This window comes from Patagioenas fasciata, chromosome 2, assembly GCF_037038585.1.
Source record: "Patagioenas fasciata isolate bPatFas1 chromosome 2, bPatFas1.hap1, whole genome shotgun sequence".
In the NCBI taxonomy this organism is placed as follows: domain Eukaryota; kingdom Metazoa; phylum Chordata; class Aves; order Columbiformes; family Columbidae; genus Patagioenas; species Patagioenas fasciata.
In genome coordinates this window covers 143,272,655-143,290,091 of record NC_092521.1, presented here as the reverse complement: position 1 = coordinate 143,290,091, position 17,437 = coordinate 143,272,655, and the positions used below count along the sequence as shown (strand labels likewise).

At 36.7% G+C, this 17,437-nt stretch overlaps 1 protein-coding gene across 2 annotated transcripts in view; it reads left to right on the top strand.

Moving 5' to 3' along the window:
* Positions 1 to 17,437, top strand: part of CASD1 (CAS1 domain containing 1) — a 34,457-nt gene that overhangs the window by 11,536 nt on the left and 5,484 nt on the right. For both annotated transcript variants that reach the window (XM_065831477.2, XM_071805122.1), the window contains exons 5-15: positions 2,077 to 2,139; positions 3,495 to 3,539; positions 6,138 to 6,261; positions 8,010 to 8,224; positions 9,213 to 9,638; positions 10,055 to 10,144; positions 10,733 to 10,852; positions 13,119 to 13,275; positions 14,833 to 14,912; positions 15,659 to 15,760; positions 17,003 to 17,143. In XM_065831477.2, the coding sequence (XP_065687549.1) occupies positions 2,077 to 2,139; positions 3,495 to 3,539; positions 6,138 to 6,261; positions 8,010 to 8,224; positions 9,213 to 9,638; positions 10,055 to 10,144; positions 10,733 to 10,852; positions 13,119 to 13,275; positions 14,833 to 14,912; positions 15,659 to 15,760; positions 17,003 to 17,143 (1,563 nt within the window). The remainder of the gene's footprint in view (positions 1 to 2,076; positions 2,140 to 3,494; positions 3,540 to 6,137; positions 6,262 to 8,009; positions 8,225 to 9,212; positions 9,639 to 10,054; positions 10,145 to 10,732; positions 10,853 to 13,118; positions 13,276 to 14,832; positions 14,913 to 15,658; positions 15,761 to 17,002; positions 17,144 to 17,437) is intronic.

Below are 17,437 nucleotides of genomic sequence, written 5' to 3'. Positions count from 1 at the left end.
GCCATCAAGCGCTCTATGCTATCCCAGCAAGTGTTCGTTCCACTGTTTTTGCATGGAGAAATAACCACCATGGTGATTATAATGTGTATATTGTAAAAAAGAAAACAAACAAAGTACTTGAGGGTAGGTTTTATGAAGGACTCAGTTCTCCTCTGCCCGGGCAATGACAATGGTGTCCTCAGTAGCTTTCGATGCTTCCCATGACAGCTGTCAGCAGCACCGGGGTTCTGCTAGTCATGTATTTGTTTATTCCCTGGAGACAACTCCTTCTCTGTTCATGAAAACCAAAGCAGCAGTGTACTTTCTGAGTTGTCTGCAAGTGAGTTTTCAGTACTTGTTTTGTGTACGTGGTTAAGATTTGGGGCACAGAATCACATTTTAAGGTATGAGCCCGTTGCAGTTTAAGCCCATGCTCTGCCACTCTGTTGCTCTTCACACTGTATTTCTGTGTTTCTGCTGTAACTAGTGCTGTTAAAACTGTGGGGTGGTCTCGTTTAGGAGTCAATTCAGTCAAAATCTTACCTTATAGGGTTTGTTTTCGATCAACTCTGATGTGGCTTATCATATAGGTATGTGAATGGTGGAAGAGAGAGGGCAGAACACAAGGCAGGACAGAGGAGACAAAGCAATGTGATTTATGTTGGTGTAGCCTAAGACAGACCTACATCTTCAAAACTCCTTAAGCTTTGGTAGGTGTCTAACCACCAAGATTTGAGATGGCAGGTTTGGGTTTTTAGGAGATGTCTGAGTAGTTCGGAAAATAGTCTGCTGCTTCCTTGCTTTGCTGTTGACATTACTGGCATGGTAGCTGAATTTTCACTTTCAGAGTGGCAGTAACCCCAATAATCTAAATGTGGAAAATACTTGACCAGCAAAGTGAAGATCACTGGAGAGTTTAATTTTGCCCTTTCTAGTCATCATATTGACCCTTCCATCCTTCAGCCACTGGAGGTGGCTGCTTGGTCACTCACAGATTCCTGTCAAAGACTGAGTTGACAGTACTCAGGTGAACTACCAAAATCTTTAGGTATGTGCCAGGTGGAAGGTTGAAATTTTTTTCTCTGCTGGTAGTGTTTCTGCATTCTGCATTATAAAGTTTCCTCACAATAATTTCTGCATATGTAGTCCCTACCATTGCACTTTCTTGTACTTTTAGCCTTTCAGTATTTCTGCACTTGAGGAGTAACTAGATGTTAGATGATCCCAGCTTTATCTGGGAGACATAATAGCACCAGCCAAGGTATAGACCAGGGGTGTCAAACTCATTTTCACAGGGGACCACATCAGCTTCGCAGTTGCCTTCAAAAGGCTGAATGTAATTTTAGGACTGTATAAATAAATTACATTAGACTGTCCTTCTAGATGAAGGTTGGACACTACTCCTAACATCTAAAAAAAAGGTCACTAGATGATACATTTAATGTCCATAGCACTATTGGATTTAAACAGCTAATAATTTATGAAGTGGTCAAGTAAAAAGTTAGGATTTATTTCTGTTTGAAAATCGTTATTTCAAGCTGTCAGTCGCATTATGGACAGTCCTCTAAGAAAAAAACAAACAAACCCACAAAAAACTGTTTGTAAAAACTTTGGGAAATTGAGCAAAAAGCAAACTGTAATAAATAAGTTATGGATGTCAGCTTGGTTTTAGCCCTGATTGCATTGAAGGCTCAAGGACATCCCCTTCGGCAGAAGCTAAACAGTTACCTTCTTGGTGAAATCCCAATTTCTGAACTACAAATGAAAATTTCCCCTTTTTTCATGGGGGCAAAGGGTTTTTTTGTTTGGTTGGGTGGAGATTTTATTGGTGGTGTGTTTTTGTTGTTTTGGTTTGGTTTTTGTTGTTGTTTTGTTTATGGGGTTTTTTGTTGTTAGTTTTGTTTTCTTTCTGTCTGTTTTCCACGGTAGATTGAGATGTCAGGCTTTTCGTGCTAACTATAAAGGAAATCTCACTTTGGGCCAAGTGTTATTCCTTCGCAGTTGAATTGATGGCAATGAGTGGGTTTTTTTAATCTTTTGTTATTAATCTGTTGCTTGTCTTTAAGCTTACAGAGTACATCTGGATTTATTTTACAGGATTTCCTGTGGTATCCTGAAGTTAATGGTTCTATGAGGCAACGTATCAAATCTTGGACTGAGGTTTGTCTTTAAAAACTGTTTATTTTAGGGAAGTATAGCAACTGACAGAGGAGTACTGGCTTGCTTTTTTTTTTCATAGACACAACTATAATTTCTAGTCGTCCAGCAACTGCAACATATCACATATATTCAGTCAGTTATGTACCAGAGATCTGAAATTTGATGTCAAAATAGTGAAAGTGGGATGTTTACTGATGTGTATGCTTCTGGGCATCTCCTGGTTTCACAAGGTTGGCTTCACTTGGGTAAAAAAAAACCCTCAAACCAAACCAGGAAAACCCTACTTCCTAGGAGCAGGTTGATTAATCCTATTAAGAGCTGAAAGGATTTTACTCTGATTTAACTTTTCCTCTGTGTCTGCAATGACTCCACTTCATGTGAACAAATATTTTTGTATAGTACACATCCTTTCCAACTTGAGATATTCTGTGATTCTGTGATTTTATATTTATGTCAATTTGAGTCTTCCAACCTGAAGGACAAAGGCAATGTGGAAAGTCAAGAATGCCTTGATTTTTTTTTTCCCCAATATTTACTCAACTTACATACTAATTATTTTATGTTTCAGTCAGGTTATTCAGCATAACATTGTGTATGTAATTCTGATAAAGAGTAGTAAATTTACAGATTGGCAACTAAACTTTTCTTCTTTCTTTGTTGTCTTTTAAAAAGCCTGGGGTTATTTAGCAATGGCCCCCAGTGATGTTTTTGCTACCCTATTTGTCATTCATGCACAAGACCTTCCATTAAGATAGCTGAAGTTATAATTCATTTTTCTTTTTCTGTTTTTACTACCAAAAATTGAGAGCTGCTAAACCCTTGATGTGCCAAGGCAAAACACACACTGAGCTGATCAGCACTGTTTGTTTCCTTGTACTCTTCTGTTTGAGTACATGTTCTGTTCCTTGTCCTAGGCGTAACTTTCAAACAAGGGCAACAACTGCCCCTTGTCCTTGTTCTGTTTTTGCAATGGGTTTGTGGTCACTTCAGTCAGTAGAACAGCTCAAACAAATGTTTGAGAATGATGAGAGATGCTGAGAGAAAAAGTACTTCAATAATGTGATCTACAGTTTACTTGACCTTAGGAGGAGATGTTTAAATAGCTTTTAAAGAGAACTTATGCTGCTAATTTGATAATGATTGTAAGTGCTTATTGAATCTTTTGCAAATTCTGGTATATCACAAATTGATGTTCTCTGTAACATATTCACAGTCTTTTCTTTTGTAACCACTAACTGATGGAGAAGTTGAGTCACAGTTAATTGAGATATAAGTCCTAATTACCTTGTTCAATATAACAATAAGTAAAATTTGTGAATATTTTAAAACTAATTGCTTTTTACTTTCTGTCTTAGGGTTCTGTGGCAAAACCTCATATAATTGTAGTAGGAGCTGCCACGGTAAGTTATATGGTGTATTTTAGTAAAGAAGGAAGTTCTAGTAGGATAATTTTTATGCTTTCAAGTTGGTTACATGATGAATTTATTAAGCCAAATTAATAGTAAAAATATACTCTCAGTGAATTTTCTGTTACCACAAGTAGTTCTAAAATATCAGATGTATTTTATTATAGCTATGTGGTGTACAGTACTTGTTTTTTGGCAGTGATACTGGTTGATCAGCATTGATTAGCTTGAACCTAGCTAATAAAGTAGTTTATTTGTTAAAAGCAGATTATTAATTAAAAAAGTTAAATAGAAGTACTTGCATACTAACTGAGATGTATTTTTAACGAACTCTTTTCAGTCTCAAAGCACTGCTTTTGACCACGGTCCAATTTCGAATGCTCTTTTTGAGCAGACATATTTCTTTTATACTTATAGGGGGAAAACCCTCAATTTTACAGGAGTAATTAAACAACCAAAGAGATTTCACTTCCTGAATCTTGTTCGACTGGAAGGTTCCACCACTGCTATGAGCTGCAGCATCACAGAAAACAGGATTGACAGAAACCTGAAAAGTTTTCCTAGCCCTTCAGTTTGCCACAAGGCAGGATCAGTTACACCTGTGTTGTGCTTGGCAGGAGTGAACCAATTCTTTAAAACTTCAGGGACAGGATTCAACAGCCCCCCCTAAGTAGTCTGTTCCAGTAGTTGGTTGGTGCTGGGAGTCAACAAGTCAACATTGATTCCACATTTAATGTCCCTTATTCTGGATATTTTGGAAATGGAATTTGAAAGAAATTAGCTGTTGTGAATTCATAACAGGTGAAATGTAGAGGGAGAAGAATGTGTGCCATTTTAAGCAAAATTCTTTGAAAGCAGTTTGGTCCAGTGACAGTTTGGGCATTCTGCCAGTCTGGAAGCTCCTGGGCATGCAATCTAGAGCGAATTCCCCCAGTTTTAGGCGGGGGTCCATATATGTATGCAGACCTCTACACATTTCCTGAGGGATCAGAAATTCTCTGTTTCCTTACAGATGAAACCCGCCAAATCTCTGTAGGATCCACATAAATATTTGAGTTTTAGGAATCTCAGTAAACCTAGAATCTCTCTGCTTAGTCTGAGAATCTAGCATGTCTTACTAGCATGAGTCTCTGTCTCTCACACAGAAAATGCCATTATATGTGGATTATGTTCTGACATCCAGGACTCTTAGCTAAATAGTTCCTTTTACTCATATATCTACGTTAGGAGGAGAACCAACAATATGTATGTGATGCTCAGCTCTTTATAACACTGACATATTCACACAAAACAGTAATGGTGGTATCTAGAGTTGGCCAAAGATAAATATCCCCTATTTTAAGGGACTTGCAGAAAAATAAAGTGCTTCAAGAATCTGACACATCAGCAACATTACTGTTGCTGGCACTAGTGAGGTAACCTGTTGCTGTTACAGATTAAACTGGTGTGTGTCCTTGGTCTTGTCAGCATTTTAAAACTTACCTGTATCTTTAATTTTTCCTCTCAGTTTGGTCATGCGACTTTGGTCTGGACATGTCTGTCTTAAGATGTCAACTGTGTAACAGTTTATAAATAGAAGTAAAGTCTTATAAACTGGAGAAGCTCCAGCTAGTACAAAACTCAGTTGCTTGCTTATTCTGGGAAAAGAAGATGGTCTCAGAATGTCACTGGAGTGCTCTGCTTTTTAGTTTCCTGCTGAATAGAGTATGCTTCTTCAATTGTCTGTTTAAATACTGCAGGGATTTCATAAATAAAGATTTAGCTTCTAGGAGAAACTGTTTTTTTTTTTCCCAGAGTGTGAGTTCTTGGAGCAGCCGCATGTTATTTGTTTTCATAAAGTATTTGTTTTTATTCAGTAATATTCTCAAGAAGTAGATTAATTAGTGTAATTGAGTTACATCAAAATTTCTATGTAGATATATGAAAATAACTAGAGAGTTCACTACATTCAGGTCTTTTTTTTTTTTTTGTCTTTTACAGATTTTTACTAAATCAGTATAGATACAGTAATACTTAAAAAAATACTAAATGTATTTTTCCTACAGTATGGGAAATTCTTTTTGGAAGGTAGGAGAAATTCTTGGGTGGCTGTACCTTCTCCTAATAATTTCATATAGAAGATTAAATCAGAAACGAAAATGGATCTTTTTTTTTTTTTTTTTTCCTTTGTGGATATCTGCGAAACAGATGGAAATCTTAGCACTTGATGCTACCATCAAGTTTTGCTTGCACACATCTCTTGCTGTGGTCAGTTTTCCTAGACTAAAATTGACCGAATTTGCTACAATTTTTATATGCCTCTGGCTTTGCTACTTCATCATTGTTTGAAGTCAAGGGGATTTTACTTAAAATACCTTGTATCAATTTATGAAAAATCAAATATACATTAGATTGAATATTATTAGGTTGGAATGTAATTATCTGTCTAGATGGCTGATTGGTCCAAAGAATTTTTTTAGCACTTGAAAGGTGAAGACCGAAGAAATAATCTAGCTTTATAGAAATAATGGAAAATACCTACTAATGGAGCAATGGAATCAATTAAGTATCCTCAGACATACAGGTTCTGAATTTCTTTCTTTATTTCTTCAGTGGTCTATCAAGATTCACAATGGCAGCAACGAAGCCCTCACGCAATATAAAATCAATATCACTTCAATTGCTCCTCTTTTGGAAAAATTAGCAAAAAGTAGTGATGTTTACTGGGTCTTACAAGGTAAAGTAATGAGCATCAGGTAACAATTTGTACTGTCACTGTCTGTTGAATCATTATCTTGTGGGATACAGAAAATTTTGTCCATAGTGCTTACTTGCAGAGTAGTAAGGGTGTTGGTTGAATTCCAGTCTGGTGTTCTGCAGCCTTAACTAGCTGATATCTAGCTGTTACTAATGATGGACATTTTAGAGCTTTCCCAAGAAAGTCTTTTGCCTTCTGAACTCTTAATTATGTGTTAGCATACTGTCAGAGTCAATATGCTAGGTCTGTTCTCCTTGTGCTGTGTTCCGTATGTGCCTCCTAGGAATCAAGATCACAAGTGCATAAACCAGCTGTATTCCTGTGTTTGTGTTCAATTAAATTTTCAGATTACATGAGTAAGAGAAAAAGGTTCAACAAGTGCATTCTCTGTGTGTGCCTGGAATGAAATGACGTGCTATAGAGAATTTAAGTCTCTAGGATGAAACTTGCTTCCGTACACTGAGCACTGATACACTAAGATTAGGAGCCAGAAATCATGGCTCAGAATAAGTCTGTGTTATTTTTACTATGTCACCAAGCTTCACATTCTTTTGCCTTTCTTCAATAAAGCTAAGGTGTGTCTCTGATTCTGAACAATGAGGTCAGAGGTGGAATGTGCTCCTGGTTTATCTGCTGTGGGATACAGCATTTTAGATGATCATCACCTGAATTTAGAAACAACAGCAGATTTTGAACCCTGATGGGATTATATCCAGCTGTACCATCACATCCAAGTTCCTATCAAAGATGAGTTTAGAGGTTAACCTGAATCAACAGGCTAATCTTCTTGCATTCCTTTCAAAACCATGTTTATCAATAACAGAAGCAGTTAGCTGTCAGACATGTCTCAGTGTTCTGTTGGTAAAGATCCAGTCAATTTAAGTCTCTTCTGAGCTCTTTAATGGAACAAATAAGAGGAAAAGCAGTCCATATGAACAGAGTTTTTTAGATATTCATTGTCCAAAAGTAGACATTAAGGCAGCAAAAGTAAATCAAGTTAAAGCCTGTAGAGGGTGTTTCACAGGAGTTAGGAACATCAGTAGCTTTTCATAGCAACTTGTTGATCTCTAGCTGACCTTTTGATCTAGAACCCTGTGTTAAGCTCTACATAATTTCTGAAGCCTGCAGGGAATTAAGTCATGTTCCATTCTTCTGAAAGACTGAAATTCTGCCATCAGCAAGAACAAGTGGAGTATGCCTATACACCGTGACTTAGAGAAATGAGAAACTGGTTTCTTCTGCAGCTAATTAGAGGGTTAGAATTTAGAGGGTTCTAGTTAGAGGGTTTGAGAGTCTTTTGCTGTTGTGTTTTGTTTGTCTGTTTGTTTTTTCATGTGTCTCTTCTGCTGCCTGTATTTGGTCCTCTTGGCTTTGGAGTCTTTCCTTGGGGGATTGCATTGCTGAGAGAAGGCATAAACAGCTCTGCACTCCATCATTATACACTCTTCATGGGTTTGGGGAAATCAAACAGGCGTTCATGTCTGGCTAAAGCTTTCTAATCTATAAGCACTTATGCATGACTAGGGGAATGGCAATAAGAACATTTCCTCATAAACAACTCTCCATACTACACTAGTTACTGTAACAGTCACTCATTCCTCATTGTACATTTTTTCTGTACCATTAAACAAGTGTGGCTACCTAAATGAAAGTAGCCTGTACAATTTGAGCTAAGTATTTGTTAAGTAGAAGATTAATGTGCCTGTTCTCTGTCCTTTCAAATACAGACCCCGTTTATGAAGATATGCTGAGTGAAAGTCGGAAAATGATCACTAATGAGAAAATAGATGCTTATAATGAAGCAGCCATTCGTATTCTGAACAGCAGCTCCCGAAATTCCAAAGCTAAAGTTAAAGTGTTCAGCGTATCAAAATTGATAGCACAAGAAACTATAATGAAGTCTGCAGATGGCCTGCATCTCCCTGAATCAAGCAGAGATACAGTAAGTGTTTTTATCGCTAGTCAGCATTAAAAAGTAATAACAGTAAAACAAGATTTTAAGTCGATGTTCTGAAATGGCAGATAATATGAATGTAATGATGGTCTGCACATTCTTCAGGAGATTTTGTTCAGAAAATCTCAGTAGGTGGGAGGGCAGTCAGTTTTATAGGATGCTTGAAAAACAATAGCAAACAAAGTAGTTTGTAGCTATTTTAAAATAGCTGTTAACCTGCTAGATCTTTTAGATCTTGAGTACAAACTTAGTGCCTTCATGTGCGTGAATGAGTTAGAGTGCTAATGATCTGTAAGGCAGTGCTAAGAAATGTCTTAAATTTTCCCATATGTGCCCATATAATTTTGTTTAGTAAGGAGTATGAAAAGGATAAGAAAACAAATGATATACACCTTCCTGGGTGTATGGAGCACCACTGCCTTTATTTCTTGTTTTATATTGATGCATGCACTGAGGCCCTCTGAATTTTGTCAGTCTGCCTTTCTTGTGATGGAGCTCTCCCACTGTGTCACCTCTAGTTCCACTCCTTTGCAGATTTCAATTGTTTTCAAGTACCGGATGAACTAAATATCATCTTACCACAGGTTTCAGTCTCATTGTTGTATTTTAGAGACTCTCCTTACTGTGCCGCTTTAGGACCCAAGTTTGTGAGCTGGTTTTTGTTTATAGTCTGTTTAGCTCTTTATAGCTCCTTTTACAGCTGGTAGAGAGAACCCTGCTGTTGTAAGGATTCGGCTTAATTCTTTTTGCTTACCTCGAGAAGCTCAAGGGTTTCCTGTTTGGAAAAGATGGTTTTGTCTGTACTGTTGAATGCAACAAAGCGTATGGGTGTACTGGGAACTTTAATCTGTGTAATGATAAGGGAGAATTGCATATGTTTTATGTCAATGCATGCTCTAGAAGAAAATTTCTTACGATTAAAATGTTAACATTTTTATTAGAGATTAATTGACAAACCTGCCTATTTCTTTGACAGAATGCAATGATTCTCATGAATGTCTACTGCAATAAGATAATGAAGCCAATTGATGGCTCCTGCTGCCAACCTCAGCCTCCTCTCACTCTGATACAGAAGTTAGCTTTCTGTTTCTTTACTTTGTCCATTATTGGATATTTAATTATCAGTTTAATTCATCGGAATAATTTTCGGAAGAACAAATCATGCACTGATTTGGAAAGTGGAGAGGAGAAGAAACCTGCCACCAGCACTCCTAATGTTTCTACGTTAGAGATGCTCTTACACTCCTTCTGCAAACTTGGTCTAATCATGACCTATTTTTATCTATGTGACAGAGCAAATCTTTTCATGAAGGAAAATAAATTTTATACACATTCATCTTTCTTCATACCAATCGTCTATATCTTGGTTTTGGGAGTATTTTATACCGAAAATACCAAAGAGGTAATGATCATGTTGACATCCTACTTATAACATTGTTTCCCCATTTGAGTGTAAATAACTGTTCACTAAATATTGAAAGTCAAATTTTCAAAGTCAGTATGACTCACCTGCAGAAAATTCATTCACAAGCAATGTAATGATTGCATGGAATTAGATGCAGAACCTTTTGAAACATATGAGTATAAGCGCTTTTAGCCTTTATCATTCAGTGAAATTTGAAGTGAGCACAGCTCAGATACAAGAGCGTGTAGAGCACTTTAAAATCTGGTAGACCCATGTCCACTAGGCAGTAGTCTTTTAAAATTGAGACCTATTTACCCATAAAGTGGTTTATTGTTTTGAACTTTTTCTCCTCATTTTGTAGATGTTCGTTGTACTTTTTGGAATAGCAACACTCTTGTTTTGTTTTGCATTAGACTAAAGTGTTAAATAGAGAACAGACTGATGAATGGAAGGGCTGGATGCAACTTGTTATTTTGATTTATCATATCTCTGGAGCAAGCACTGTAAGTGATTTGAATTTCATTTCTTTTTAAATGGAAATGCAATTTGGGCATTTTACTGCAAAAGAAAGATAGTGCGAATGTATATTTAGAGTTGAATAGAATTAATAACTCATGCTGTTGTTCCTGTAGTTTTAAAAATTGTATTAGCAGAATTAGCTTTTCTCTCTAGTTAGGTGTAGATTTCATTGATAAGAGCATTTTATATATTACTTGGCCAATGAAAAAATATATTTGTTTCCTCCATGTAGAATATTATGTTACTTTATTTTTAATTGCTAACAACATTTTTATGTTCAGAACTTGAAACTGCTGAAGGCAAGCTTTCAAAGATCCTTTCTTAACTCTCTCTTAACTGCTTAGAGAATATGGAAAGTGTAGAGCAATAAATAGCAGCAACTCATTTTAGCATCAGAGCACTTAGGGCAACAAAAGAGCTTAGTAAGAAGGAGGGAAATTCAGCATAATGTTTCTTCTCTTAGTTAGAGCTGTTTTACTGCAATGGAGAAACAGCATAAAATGAAGGGAGGAAAGGAAAATCAAGAGCACTTACGTGGCCATTTATAAAAGGTACTTTATTTTTCTCAACAGTTTTTGCCTGTGTACATGCACATTCGAGTCCTGGTGGCTGCATATCTGTTCCAAACAGGTTATGGACACTTCTCATATTTTTGGGTAAAAGGGGACTTTGGTGTATACAGAGTGTGTCAGGTAAGGATATCTACTTACCGTTTTTATAAAGAAATGTGTTCAGATAACACCACATCCATAATATATCCATACTCCCTAAATAACGTGATTACAAAACCAGGGTCTGCACATAAAAAATGACTGTTGTTGCCATGTAATCTGATCTGTTTAAATGGTAGCCTTTGTCTAATACAAACATGTAGCATATAAATGATACTTGCAATGTAAAAAATGCAAGCATGCAGCCCTTAAAATATCAAGACAAATAATTTTCAATATATAGCAATGGAGTTTTCGTTGCAGTTGCAATTTACAATAAATAGCAATATATGAGTAATGATGACACGCTGGCTGGCAGTAAAGAGTGATATCATTGGTGAGAAATTTATTTGCTAAATCTTCCTAGATTCTTTTCAGTAGTCACTGGTGAGTAAGAGGTTTATGTGGATAACTATGATGTTCCGAGTTGCCTCGTTGCAGTTACTATTGAGAATAAATAGATGATGTGAAGGTTCTCATCTGCTCGCCTCTGTTGTGGGGGAAAAGAAAACCAAAAAACCAACACCAAAACATGGTGGTTTTCTCAAATCACCTGTTGGAAATACTTCATTTTGTTTCTCTTACCTTGTTCTTAAAACATGAGTCTGCTCCATGTTGACATTTTCCTGTGTGTGTTTGTATTTTTTTAATTATTAGTGTGTTTCTCTTAGAATTTTCTTTATACAAGTAGATAGATGTTTGGCAAATCCTAGTCAGTTGTGTACAGAATTTCTTTTTTTGTCCTCTTCTGTGAATAAAGGTATTTATTCAGCAAGTCATTCGGCACATTGGTTTGCTTTCTCCCAGCATAACAAGTCTCTATGTAGAGGGAACAAATGTTTTCTTGTCTCTGATTAAAATTTAAGTCATTTCCACTTGCTTAAATTGTGAAAGCTTTTGATTTTAGTATGCATTTTGGATTTTTTCCTCACTCGTTGGTGAAAAGAAAAACTTTTTGGTTGGTTAGTTGGGGAAATTAATAGTGTCCCAAAGCATTTGTGGTACCTCTCTTTCCTTCAAATGAATGATCTTTCTGATCTGTTAAAGAAACTCTTCACATTGCTACTTTATTAAGTATCCAGCTGTTTTGCACTGAAGTAGCTTAATAATACACGAGCAAGTGGCATCACTGTAGTAATTGTTACCTCTTTCGAGACATAGCAAAGTATTGCCAAATATTGTACGTTGCTTTTTCGTTTGTTCTCAACTGAGAATTTGTTGGGTTGTATTTTTGATTGGAACAGTTAGCTCTGTGCAACAGTATGTTTAACTGTTTTAGAATATGGTCAGAAATATCACATCCCCTCTGCTGTTTTTTCTTTAGAAACAGATGAAAATTTCACAAACGTATCAGGTGTATCTGCTTCCTTTGAAAAACAAATATGCAGGTTTATTGTTGTTTTGGTTTTGTTGTTGTTTTGTTTTGTTTTTATTTAAAAATTGATATTTTGCTTGGCCCAAAAGCCTTTTCAGTTATGGGCTTGAGTTTTCAGATCAAAATGCAAATAGGGAGGAAACAAATACTTTCCAGTCAGGTTTATTGATTTTATGGGTTGTTTTCTCTTCCAAAGACAGTGCCTTGAAGCCTACATTTGTTAATAAAGAAAATTAACAACGCTGGAGAGTGTACCTGTTTTTGTGGTTCCCCTCCCAAGTTTTGCAGTGTGTGCTGTACCAGCTTAAAAAAATAAAACAAAAATGAATCTCTAATTGCTATTAAGTGGTACGTTGTCATATAACTCAGCTCATGATGCTTGTTAAATGAATGATGACAGCACTGGTGATGGCCCAGGCACTGAAAGCAGAGAGGCGTTGACAGCATCCATCAGCTGGAATACCCCATCCCAGCTCAGAGTCAGTTCTGGTTTACCCTCTTTTCTTGCTGCCTCCACCCAAGTAGGCCAGCATAAGACAGGTCAAGTTCTACATCATCAACCTGCAGTCTGATAGTGCATTATTGATGTTCTCTGAGATATTTAACCCATGTTTCAACTGAAATACTATCAGCATGTGAGATGCGAGTACTTAAAAGACGTGTAGATGAGGTTCTTAGGGCCGTGGTTTAGTGCCAGAGTTGGGTTAATGGTTAGACTCGATAATCCTGAGGGTCTCTTCCAACTAAAATGATTCTATGATTCTATGTGAAATACATTGATATTTTCATACGCTGCTAAAGAAACATGTTCCGTGTCTTTCTTAGCTTTACCTCCAAGTTTATATATACTCTGTCTTCTCTGACTCCTTCCAGGTTTTATTTCGTCTCAATTTCTTGGTCGTGGTACTGTGCGTAGTGATGGACCGACCTTACCAGTTCTACTATTTTGTGCCACTAGTCACTGTCTGGTTTATGATCATTTATGCCACCTTAGCTATATGGCCTCAGATAGTCCAGAAAAAAGCAAATGGTAAGATTTTTTTTTCCCCCTTCTGCTATAAAACATTTACATGTTAACACAAATGATAACCATACAGAGAATGGTATAGTTAGTACACCTCAGTCTCTTTGTAACATAGTCAAAATATGTTAAACAGCTGTTCACATACCTCTGGTTTGTCATAGATGATTGTTATATGTCAGTTGAAAAATGTAACAGCTGATGACTAAAGTCTATCTCTGATTACAGTCATATTACAATACTTTTTAATAGGTTTTGACCATCAGAAATATGTTTTATCAAGAACTGTAATTTTACTGGATGCAAACTAAAAATATAGGCTATGCTATTGATGCTACTTGAGGTTGTTGCTGTGTTGTACTACTGGGGGCAGCATGAACAGTGAGCACTCAGACTTCCCTGTTCTGCATCGTCAACATGTCTCATCCATCCTGAGCGCAGATTCTGCTGTATCCTGCCAAATGAGAACTTGGGCTTTGTTATCTTAGTATCTCAGATTAAGTGAATTATCAGAAATATGTCTTGTGAGACGGATATTTTAAATAAAAGCTGAAGTGAAATCCCAGTTTATTTTATGTGTTGCAGTTCATTGAAGAGCTGTCATCATGTGGTAAATGCCTATTATTTAATTCACCTAAATTAGAACTAAAATCTTAAAAGTCTTATATCCTCCTTCCCTATTGATGGAATAATATCCAAATTGTATAGTCTGCAGATATGACCAATAAATATACCAAATGCGTCCTAGGAATAGATGCTGCAAAACTATAACTAGTGAGTAGTTTTACAAGATATCTTGAAGGCAAATAGCTCCAATATTACTTTTTTTCTACAAAGGCAGTTCTGCTCCAGATAGCGAGAAATTACTATTGCGTGTTGGGGCAATAGTGTACTATGAGACTAGAAAATCTTTCAGTGACATCTTCCACCTGTTTAAGTCCCTGTTTACAGCCACCGATTTATGTGGCGAGAGAGAGAGATGATCTCTGCTGCAATGGTGAGGCTTGAGTAGAGCTTAGTATCAGTTGACAGCTTTGAGGAGCAGATTTTCAGGCTTATCTTAACAAGATACCTGTCCTTCATCACCTCAGTTGAGCTTTGGAGTACAGCTGGTACCTCAAAGTTTAGTAACGTATGCTCTGCTTATTTCACATGGCAAAACTGTTGGGCATTTTGTTTTATTTATTCATTGACATTCAACTAGAGTAAGGACTGTCTGTGCAGAGTGTTTGGGAAAGCAGAGACTTTAAAATCATGTTTCTGTTTGAACATCTAAATTCTCTTCTTTCTGTATGTATATTGCTCCTGGTTTAGACATGAGGCTTGATTTAGAATTAAGTTGTTAATTGTTGTGATTATTTATTTTAGTTGCTTAAAGTCAAATTTAATATGTAAATGTACACAGTGATAAAATATTGCTGGCAATATTTGAACAGTTATTTATTAATGTACCTATTACTAAGCATAGCTACAATAAATAATTGGCAATTATTATTTAATGTGTCCTGGGTGTTTTGCTTTTGAAAAATTGATGACTGTATACTGATTAATTTATTTCTTCCTCAGGAAACTGCCTATGGCACTTTGGTTTACTGCTGAAACTGATTTGCTTACTGACATGTATATATTTTCTGTCATATTCTCAGGTTTGTAAATTTTCACTACTTTTGTGCTTAATGACCTAAGAGTGTATTACCTATCTCTGCTTATTAATGTGTGCATAACTTGTATATTTGCTCCTGTATCATAAATACAGAAGAAGAAAAATGGAACCTTTCAGTTTCTTTTCATATTTGAATTGGTGTGGATGCTGGAAAAAAAACACAAATCTGTATCTTACTTACAGTTTCAGTATACTCCTACAAAGGTCTATGCTTTGGTTTTGGAGTGAGGTTTTATTGATGTGCTTAAGGTTATGGGTTTTTTGTGAGCATATACTGGTATGTAGGGTGATACAAAGATCTGTGTCTCTTAGTCCTGGAATTTGCTTTGATACCATATCAAAAGCCTGGTTCTCATGCTAAATTAGCCTCTCACTGCCTGCTGTGAGTATAGCTGGCAGAAGTAAGGGCAGGGTTGGACACTCTGGGATTTTTACATCAGTGTATCTCTCTCTTTAAGCCTCCAGTACAAAATGGAAGATATTCCAATACCTTCATGGGAAGCAAAGCTGAAACCCTTTCTCATTTGAAGAAGTATTTTTGGTCATGGTGTTTGTTTGTTTGTTTTCTTTTGTCAAGTGGAGTGCCTTCAGGGCAGCCTGTTATTTTGGTAATGCTGTGTAGCTAGTGAAACAGGGATGTGATGAAATTAAAAGAGAGCATATTGATTTAAATGTAGTGAATATGGTTGACATCAGTGTTAACACTTTTGCCATGTTTATTTTTTACAGGGTGCATTTGAGAAGATATTTTCTTTTTGGCCACTGTCCAAGTGTTTTGAACTGAATGGGAACGTCTATGAGTGGTGGTTTAGGTGGAAACTGGATCGCTATGTATGTAACATTTGCATAAATTTATACTGGTCTTTCAAGTGTGTTTTTTAATTTGGGGGAAGGGAAGGTTGTTTTCCTTTCCTTCAGAAGAAGCAAGAGTTTGTCCCTGTGGATTGTTTAATGTAACACTAAGCTGCACTCAACTTACTTCTGCAAGTGTCTGTCAAAGCCTTGCTTAAAAGATGGATGTTGATTTATTTGCTGCTGGATCTTGCTTAGTTTGCTTTTAAAAAATAAAGTCATAAAGTGACCTAGATTTATCTTTTCTCAAAAATTTTACTGTGAAAGTTTAACACCTGTAGCACTTCAGGCTGTTGAAATACAGGCAGATTATTGTGGTGGCTTTCTTAATAATATTTTTTGACAGTTGTATCAATTAAGAATATATTTCTTTTAAGTTTACCTTTAAAATGCTTTTAAAACAAGTGTCTTGATGCCCAAATCAGACTATTCTTTCACATATTTTTAAGTGGTTTTCCAGCAGGAAAGTGCTTTCTTTCCAGTTACTGACCCTATGATGTGGGGGAATAGAACAGGGAGACATTGGTCTTTTTTTTTTTTTCTTTTGCCTTCTTGGTAAGGTGAGTTGCTGAGATGGGAGCATTTATCTGATAAGCTTACCCTGAACGTGATCCCGTGCACAGGGACATTCCCAAGTTGGAGCTGTGTTGCTGGTGAACAGCGTGTGTTCTGTGGTGCTGCTGGAGAGGAAATCCCAAAATAAACAGAAGAGACGAGCACCACATGGGCCTGAGACAGCATCGTGTTGGTAGCCAGTGAGAACTTGGCATAAGGTCGTAAAACAGAGTGTTGAGGAGCTGTGTCTGTGAGAGAGGGAAGCGCTTCTGGTGCTTCTTGAATGTTTTCACTTGCCAGCTTGGGAGAAGGCCAGAGATTCATGTTTTTTCCCCAGAGAAAGGCCTTTTCAGTGCTGGCATGGGTTGCAGAGGGGATAGTAGGTACTTGAAAGCTTCCTGAAATTTCTTTGTCTTGTCTCTAATGCTCTGTGAAGCATTAGTAAGAATATTTTATTTCTAGTTTTTTAGTTGAGTTAAAAATGCAGCTTATGACAACCTAGGGTAGAAAGCCTATTTTTGTTTGCTTCTGGGAAAGGGAGGGCCTTTTGACACCTAAGCTTCAGTAGTAGAAATAGTTTGTCCTGTAGCGTTTCTGTTAGGAGTTTGTACCTGAAGTACTTGTAAAGCCATGAAATATTCAGTGCGTTCTGTTTGTCTTTTACAGGTGGTTTTTCATGGGATGCTGTTTGCTTTTATTTATCTGGCATTGCAGAAACGACAGATGATATCAGAAGGAAAGGGAGATCCTCTTTTCTCCAACAGAGTTTCAAATGTTTTATTATTTATTTCAGTTGTATCCTTTTCGGTACGTACCTAGTATAACCAGTACGATCAGGTTTGTAGATCTCTAAAGAACAAGTTTTCTGAAGTCCTTGTTTAGAAAATACATTGATTTAAAAATCAGATCTTGATCTGGAGATACTTCAGGTGTGCTTTTGTGCACAGCCCTACCTATCTACTCAATAAATATTTTTCCTTTCAGTCAACTGTAGATGAAAACAACATTGCTCTTTCAGTTCATTGTTCAAACGTTACGGGAAGATTGGAACATGAAAATAATATGGTAGATCATGCAGCTCTTATCTCCACTCTTGATTGC